Here is an 8,975-nt window from a genome sequence, read left to right on the forward strand (position 1 = left end):
ATTTTCCATATTGGTGTTTGGTGCGTGAGAGTGACACCATCAAATATGTGGACAAGGACGATACTATTTTATATTTTCATACAAACCTGCTTGTGTCGAATACGGCATATATATATAGAAGAAAAATCACAATTAAATATAGGTAAGCTGTTCTTGCATGGATATTGAGTTTAATACTGAGACTTAAGAACAATAGCCTATCTATTTATTTTAATCGAATCGATTGGTATAGAACACAGGTCTAGAATAAAAACGAAATCCCGGTAGGTGTTACGGTTTCATTATTTATTTAAAATTTATTGTAAGTACCTTAAACATTAATGTGAAAATAGCCTGTTTTAACCTCAATTCAATTAATCCAAGACTTTTTTATTTCCTCGAATTGAGCCATATTTAAAACCAAAGAACCTTCACATAATTTTCGACATTTTGATGATTATGACGGTCTGGCCTTGTCGGTAGTGACCCTGCGTATTAAGCCGATGGTCCTGCGTTCGAATCTGGGTTAAGAATAAGTTAAGTATCATTCTATGGAAATTGCCAACTATGTAAACAAAGGACACTAGTAAATTGACATTTAGAGACTATTTCAGTATGGCAGTTTGTTTACATAGTTAGCAAGTTCCTTTGAATGATACTTTAATAGTATTATCATAGTAAGGGCATTTATTTGTAGGATGGGCACAGAAAATTCTTCCTGAATTATTGTGTTTTCTTTATATTTAAGTATTTGTTTGTATATAATATAATATGTATATATATATCGTTGTTTGAGTAACCACAACACAAGCCTTTTTGAGTTTACTGTTAGGGCTTAGTAAATTTCTGTAAGGATGTCCTAATAATATTTAAGTATATTAATTTCCAAAAAACAATGTCTAACAGTGGGCATCTTCGAACCGGGTTCGGAAGTGGAGATGGGCGCCTTCAATGAAAGCATGAACAGTGCCGTGGGAGATGGCAACCGGCGGTTGGAGCCGATAATTATCAAACCCACCGCGTCTGACAGCTACTCTGTAGTAACCGACCGTAAGTATCAACTATAACATTACCACGAGTTTTCCACGGCTGTAGTCGCTAATAGTTTCCTTGTAAACTCATCACTCTCATCTACATATTTTTTTCATTTTGTCTTTCGAAGGACAATCATATTATGTATTGTAAAGTCAGTATGTATAATCATGTTATTCTTGCAGTGTGTACAGATGATTCAATAAGAACTATAGCCATGCTTGGACCACATAATTTGATATCAGACAGGGGTGTGCTCAACCATTGTTCGAAATTGAATATTCCATACCTGCAAGCTACATGGCAGCCTTTTGACCCTGACTCAGAGGAAGAAGAAGATATAGAAAATTCAAATGGCAATGAAGAAGACGAAAATGATGAAAACCAAGATGAGGAATACAAATTTAAAAATATAGCTATAAATTTTTTTCCCGACTCAAATGAAGTAGCAAATGCGTACGCGGATGTATTAAAATTCTATAACTGGGAAAGTTTTATAGTTCTCTATGAAGATGATTACGGTACGTTTAAAGTTAAATCAAAGCTAATAATCATCATACATATGTTAGTAATATTATATCTTTATTAATTTTTCTTAAGTGTATTATTTATTATAGGCATTGAATTGTATTTTTGAACCATTACTTCTGCTATTCAATAATCGTTTAGTAGATGAAAATGCAAAGTGAAATCGTTAGGGCTTGTCACATTTCATTACAGTATTATGCGAGATAATACATTTTCGATGCAGAGAGAAATATTAATATTGTCGTTGCCTCCATTGTTTTTTCATTCATTTAAATTATTTATTTATTGTGAAGCATTTATTAAAGAGTTTCTCATCGATTACATCCGGAATACGGTGTTATAAGTGCATTTTTTTTCAGGATTATTAAGAGTTCAGAAAATCATATCTAACTATTCAACAAATTTCTATGTGATATTTCGAAAATTGGACCCTGAGGCTGAAAACTACGAGGTACCTGTTTTTGGTATTAGAAACTTGGCTATTGATTTTATTAATGTATTATAAGAATTAATTATTTGAAACAATAACATATTTTCAGATATTTAAAGAATTGAGTAAAATGCAAGAAAGTCGTATTATATTAGATTGTCATGTGGACAATATCTTAAAGTATATACAAGTTGCTGCCAAACTCAATATGCTCAACTCATATCAGGTATTTAATTTCTAAGTACTATAACAATAATATGGTAATAATTAGGGGTAAATATAGGTAAGCTTGTATATGGCTTGTTATGTATGTTGTAATGTATGTGGCTTGTTAATAATATAGACATAATTAGCCTATGTTAGTTGATGGGATATACCCAGGGCAATTTCTAATATTATTAACAGAACAAACTAGAAGTATCACAAATCCGCCTGATGGTTAATAAGCAACAAACTTGTTTCAATTTTTTCAGCATTATACATTAACATCGATGGATACATCCCGGGTGGCGGATCAGTTGACTACATACGCTTCGAATTTTACTTGGCTTAGTCTTGCTGAGTACGACAAACTTAGCAGTGCACAAGGCAGTCTGAATTCAAGAGTTAGTCACTGGAATAACGGTATTTCACTACCCGTTAACAAATTTCCGGTATGTTGCGGTCATTATTTAAACATGCCTACAATTAAATGGGGTTGCATACTATAAAAATATTATCCAGAGGCATACAGACGCATTGCACCTCGTAAGAAAATATGAGAGATTGCATTAAAAATAAATTCATTTTCCAGACTGATGCTTTATTAATGGATGACGTTGCAAGGCACGTCTTGGAGGCGGCGGAAAAATCGAATATTCCCCCTGATTCACAAGGAAAACTGTGCAGTAGTGGACCATGGAAATACGGAGCTAAGCTACAAGAACATATACTGAACGTATGTCTTATTTTAAAGCGGTGACCAATCAAGATATTTTGATTTCACGTTCCGAATATGACATAAAATGTCCGACTGTAAATGTAAAGTAAAGTCTGGAAAAAACTTAGTATCATATATATATCAGTAAATACTTTAACATATATTATACTCGAATTATAACATATATGTTGATAGGGTTTTTAGAACTTTGATAATATCTTTTCAGACTACAACTACAGGAGTTACTGGAATAATATCATTTGATCCAATGACAGGCCGTAGAAAAGATTACACATTATATTTAAATGAGATACACCAATTACATTTGCATACCATTGCCACGTGGAAGTCTGAGCAACAGGAGTTTGTAAGCGACGAAAAGGCTATCGAGATACTAAGTAATCAGTCAAATACTCATCATTTCAAAGTAAGTACCTACCTATTACTTACCTATATGTAGTAGAACATAATAGTGTAGAGTAGTGGAAGTAACAGAAATGTTAAATGTGTCGTTCGGATGTCAACTGCAGCTGCATTAAGTACTGTTGCGTCGCCGCCGTGAGTTGTTGATTTCCTTGATAAAATGAGTGACGTTCGCCGACACATTACTCCTGTGATTATGACGTTTATTCTGTCACTAATTTTAACAAGGAAATTTACAATAAAGGCAACAAAGAAGCCACAACAGTAATGCAGCTGTGATTGACATCCGTTCGACACATTAAGAAATAGCGGGCGATCGCTTTTCTCCATACAAACGTAGTCCCCATTTTCCTCTTTTGTTTGATGGTTTTCGATTTCTGAATTAGTATAAGAGTTATGAATACTCGTACCTTACAAATTTTAAATAATATTTCTGACTAACAGGTTATGTCCCGACCTGCTGAACCATATATCGCGAAAAAGAAATGCTACATCGACCATCTACCGGGTCCCGACTGCAAAGAAGATGACGATGGACTTGAATATGAAGGGTTCTCCGTAGATTTGGTCAAACATATATTTAAAGTGCTTAAAGATGAGAATCCCGGGTATACGTTTGAATTCGTGTATGACCCGAATATCACTTACGGAAAATATGACACCGTTCAAAAGAAATGGGATGGACTGATTGGAAAATTACTGGATAAAGTAAGTTTGTTTTACTGATTGTAAATTGGAAATTCTGATGACAAACTTGACTACGTGGGTGAATTTAGACTAATATTTGCTAATTTGGGTGGACTTTTTATTTTAATTCTTAATATTTGTTCTTAAAAATAGTTTTATTGAAGTCACAAAAAATAACATACCAAAGCTACCATCCGTTTAAACATACTTAATAGTTTTTGAAATATTAATATTTTCTTTATTTTGGGTTCACTAAAATTATCTAGCGTCATCAAAATTACAAGACATTCCGTTTTTATCGAATAAATGTGCAGATTATTGCATACTAGCTTTTGCCCGCGACTTCGTCTGCGTGGAGTTAGTAATTTGGGTACCTTATTTTTTATTCAATGTGATTTTATCGATTACAAACTTCCACCCCCCTTTTCACACCCTTAAGGATGATTTCTGGGATAAAAACTACCCTATGTCCTTTCCCGGCACTCAAACTACCTCTACGCCCTAAACTAAATCGGTTCAGCGGTTTAAGCGTGAAGAGGTAACAGACAGATAGACAGACAGACACACTTTCGCATTTATAATATTAAGTATGGAAGTATGGATATGCAATGCATACCTATATATATGTATGCGATATGACCACGCGTTGAAAAAACATTACCTTTTGTTACATATATATCGATTTAAATCTCTATGTTAAAACTTTACGACTCTTTTTAGGAAGCCGATCTGGTCGTATGTGACTTGACAATGACCGAAGCGCGAAAGAAGCTAGTCGATTTTTCGGTACCAATTATGACTGTGGGTATCAGTATTCTCTTCACCAAGGATAATGAGGTCCCGATCGACACGCTGTCATTCCTCAAACCTTATTCTGTGGAGATGTGGATCTACACAGGGACAGCATACTGTATTGTGTCTATAGTACTCTTTGTTTGCTCAAGGTAAACATTCCGTTACTGGCATATTTAATATTTTAACCGCGTGTTTTGTTATTATCCGCAACAGCATAGGTTATTGTAATGCTTAAGCTGTGGATTCCTCCGAAAGCGGTGCCGTCATATAGCGGCCGTCTCCATACTAAATAATACGGCTAAATATGGATGTCGTAGTATTTGTATGGAGACGGCCGCTATGTGACGGCACCGCTTTCGGAGGAAACCAAAGCTTTAGGGATGCTTAGTCTATATATATTAAATCAAAGTTTTTACGCAATGTCTTTCCATTGTGATAAGAATGTGTTGAAATGACACTTAAATGTCTAGATTTAAAACACTCGAAACAAGATTATTTACATAATATGTCATATATAAAGTATGCATCGCACGAACATTGATTTTACTTAAATCAAATTATTATATTCAGCGTAGGTGCTCTATGTAGAAAAGTGACTGCTAAAATGATTAACTTTATATATTCCAGAATATCTCCTGGTGATTGGGAAAATCCGCAGCCGTGCGAAAAGGAGCCAGAAGAGTTGGAAAATATCTGGAACTTCAAAAATAGCACCTGGCTAACAATGGGGTCTATTATGACTCAAGGATGTGATATTTTACCTAAGTATAGACTTTATGTATTCTCCTAATTCCCAAAGACCTTTGTAAAGATCTTGAGCAGATATACATAAGCCAGTATCGTTATTTTGGTTATCGTTTACAAATACATATCTTAATTTAAACCTACACAATTGCTTATAACCTGTGGGCGTAATTGCAAAACATGTTTGGCTTCGCAAACCTTTTTTTGCCAAAATAAACAAACATATGTATTTTTCCTGAATACGAGTAAATAATTTATGTTCTGAGCTGGCACCATGTAAACCTAAGGGGTAAGGACTTTCCAAGGCTTTCATCCCATATATGGCCAATGAAACACTGGGCGCTAAGAGGATATATTATGATAATTATAAGACCAGCTATATATTTTAATATTATTTTATCTTTTTATTTGCCTTACTATATAAAACCAGTGACTTTCAGGGCTTGCGGCTCCCGTTGGGTATGTGCCATGTGGTGGTTTTTCGCCATGATTGTCTGTCAGACTTATATTGCCCAGTTAGCCGCTTCGTTGACGTCTGCTATGGAAAACGCACCCATTGAGGGAATAGAAGACCTGGCCAAGCAGACCAAGGTTCTATACGGAGCCTTTGAGGCAGGCTCCACTATAGAGTTCTTTAAGGTATGGATATTTGTAGACGGACAGGAGTATTTTTCTAGAACGGTAAAGAAATCTTAGTAGTCCATGAACTGTCTAATCAAATAGGCTAGTTATCATACCGTTTAAGAAAATACATGGGTCCCAATGTAATACTGGCATGAGTGCTCCGGTTTCCAAGATTTTATAGTCCTTTTTGGTGAAAATTGTGTGATACGGAAGAGTTATTGTATTTTAAATACGTGTCTTGTTTGCGAATAATGTGATACACACACACACACACACACACACACACATACACACACACACACACTATAAGTACACTATAAGTAATTGACTGACAAGCATCAGCGAATTTTTTTTGCTCTTAAAATATTAATACTAGACTTTACACCGTTTACAGAATTCTAAAGATAAGATGTACCGCGAGATCTATGAGAATATGATAGCAACTCCAGGCGTACTAGTAGAGAGTAACGAGGTCGGAGAAAAACGTGTATTAGCAAGCAAAAACAAATTTGCATTCTTTATGGAGTCTGCCAGCATTGAGTACAAGATGAAACGGAATTGTTTGCTTAAGAAAGTGGGGGGTGAACTGGACTCGAAGGATTATGGAATTGGAATGCCTGCAAGTGAGTCTAATGCATAAGTACTTTATCTCTAATGTACCTACTTTATCTCTTTTTCCCCGACAGCTAGGTACCGCGACAACAACACGCGGCGCGCCGGCGCGTGGGCATTTTCACTTAACTGTGCACCTTTAACGGCCGGTTAGCAATCGTTACAAAACTGACGGTCAATGTCAAATCCCATACATTTTGTCAGGAATGTAACGGTTAGACGTTACTGAAGCACGACTTAAGTCGCGCTTTAAAGTGCAAGTTAAAATGAAAATGCCCACGTACGGCAGCGAGCGTATGCGTTAGCGCAGACGCCCATCAGCGCTCATTTGTCGGCGTTATTCTAAAACGCTCCCTGGACATCATACATATTGGCCTGTCAACGCCAACAGTCAGCGTGACACTAAAACCAGCCTAGAAAACGCTTGAATTCAATTACTTTAAAAAACACCCAATTCATTAAAATTGTGGCATTTGTTTATTTTCAGATTCGCCGCATAGATCAAAAATCAATAGAGCCATATTAAAACTTAAGGAAAATAATAAATTGAACGATATCAAAGACAAATGGTGGAATGAAGAATTTGGCGCTATACAATGTGAAGTAAGTTTCGACAAACAATGGTACAATGATGAATGCTGACGTAATGTGACAACTGAACTAATTGATGAATATGAACTGAATATTTTTTGTGGTAAATGGATTGTTTGGTTTAAGTACATTCATCCTTGACAACCCAGTAGTTAAGTACTTTGCAGTACCTACTTTATCCTTAATATTTCTTTCTTTATGTATGCCAAAACTATTAGAGTGGGCGGAAAGAGAAGAGTCGTGGAAAGTATTAGGCCCCATACATATGAGCCCAACTCCATACTCTAAAAGACAATTGTTCCAATAGCATAGCCAAAATAAGTAGATGATTACAAAATAATTATATGTTGATTGGTAGTGCCGTCAGGCATAAATTCCGCTTTATATTTTGTATAAAGTTTATTAATACATATATGATATATTTCAGGACACGGTAGATGTTAACGACGTGGAAGGTGACTTGGAACTTGAGAATTTGGCCGGTGCGTTTTATGTGCTGATCGGTGGGCTTTTTGTTGCGCTATTTATTACTGCGGCCGAGTTCATGAACGAAGTACAGAACATAGTGGTTGCTCGTCGTCGTGAAGTAAGAAGCTAAAACCCGCTAAAAATTGTCCTTGCTTAAAAAATACGTTATTTGCTGTGTACAACATGAAGTTATAGTATTTGTCTATTTCTTGTACTTACAACAAGCTAAGCTACTTGATTTTTTTTTTTTATATAATGAGTGCATGCTCGTTGGAAAGTAACTGCCTTAACGACAGACCCGAACCCAAGGGCTTCAAGCATGCACGCTCGACGCTAACGCCGACCGCCATATATTTATTTATTACAATATATAATATGGCGGTCGACGTCAGCGTCTAGAGTCCAGCCCTAGTAGCACGGTCGCATTTTTATCGTTTATCACCATGCCTCTCACGTTCTAACAAGTATGTAAGTGCGAAAGTGACGGGCATATGATAGTCGATAAAAATGGAACCATGCTGAGCCCGCTGTTCGTGGCAGAGGCGTGAAAAGCGTCATCTTAGACCCGCTGCTGGATAATGTGACAATTTTTTTTTTTGAAAAATGTTTACATGACTACAGACAGATCCAATGCGCCATGAAACTTAACATTAACATATACCAAACAGGTACATATAACTATTACAAATAACAATCAGGTACAAACAAACAATTACAAATCACTAATCCCTTATTATCAGTCCTGCCCCTTTTCAAATTAACGCCCCTTATCATGATAACGTTATATTTACAGGTGACCCACAAAGAAGCGTTTGTGGCGGAGCTGAAGGCTTCTCTGAACTTCTTCCAGCTCCAAAAGCCGGTTATGTGCAGCCGCGCCCCTTCTCTCGCCTCACGCGGGTCCTCCCAGAGATCGCTGAAGTCGCAAAAATCGAACAGGTCGAATGTGCGGGCGCAGTTTCTGAGCAACTTTCTTGAATTTGAAAAGGGACAGGACTGATAATTGAACATCCTGGAGCCACGATTCATGTTGCTATGAGTAAAAAATAATTTTAACACCTTTTTAAGTTTCGTAAACTCAGGTAACTATAGTCCTAAGCTACAACTAAGTTCAATTTTAACGTTGATTACCTACTTACCTAT

At 36.2% G+C, this 8,975-nt stretch overlaps 1 protein-coding gene across 1 annotated transcript; it reads left to right on the top strand.

Moving 5' to 3' along the window:
- Positions 1-9: 9 nt before the first annotated feature.
- Positions 10-8,002, top strand: LOC134651317 (glutamate receptor ionotropic, kainate 2-like). Its single transcript, XM_063506377.1, has 15 exons — positions 10-142; positions 886-1,029; positions 1,197-1,532; positions 1,899-1,990; positions 2,079-2,195; positions 2,443-2,622; positions 2,763-2,906; positions 3,115-3,315; positions 3,756-4,019; positions 4,719-4,942; positions 5,421-5,558; positions 5,978-6,176; positions 6,556-6,784; positions 7,261-7,376; positions 7,792-8,002. The coding sequence occupies exons 1-15, from the start codon at positions 46-48 to the stop codon at positions 7,960-7,962; spliced, it is 2,652 nt and encodes an 883-aa protein (XP_063362447.1). The 5' UTR covers positions 10-45; the 3' UTR covers positions 7,963-8,002.
- Positions 8,003-8,975: the final 973 nt, after the last annotated feature.

This window comes from Cydia amplana, chromosome 10, assembly GCF_948474715.1.
Source record: "Cydia amplana chromosome 10, ilCydAmpl1.1, whole genome shotgun sequence".
NCBI classification, from domain to species: domain Eukaryota; kingdom Metazoa; phylum Arthropoda; class Insecta; order Lepidoptera; family Tortricidae; genus Cydia; species Cydia amplana.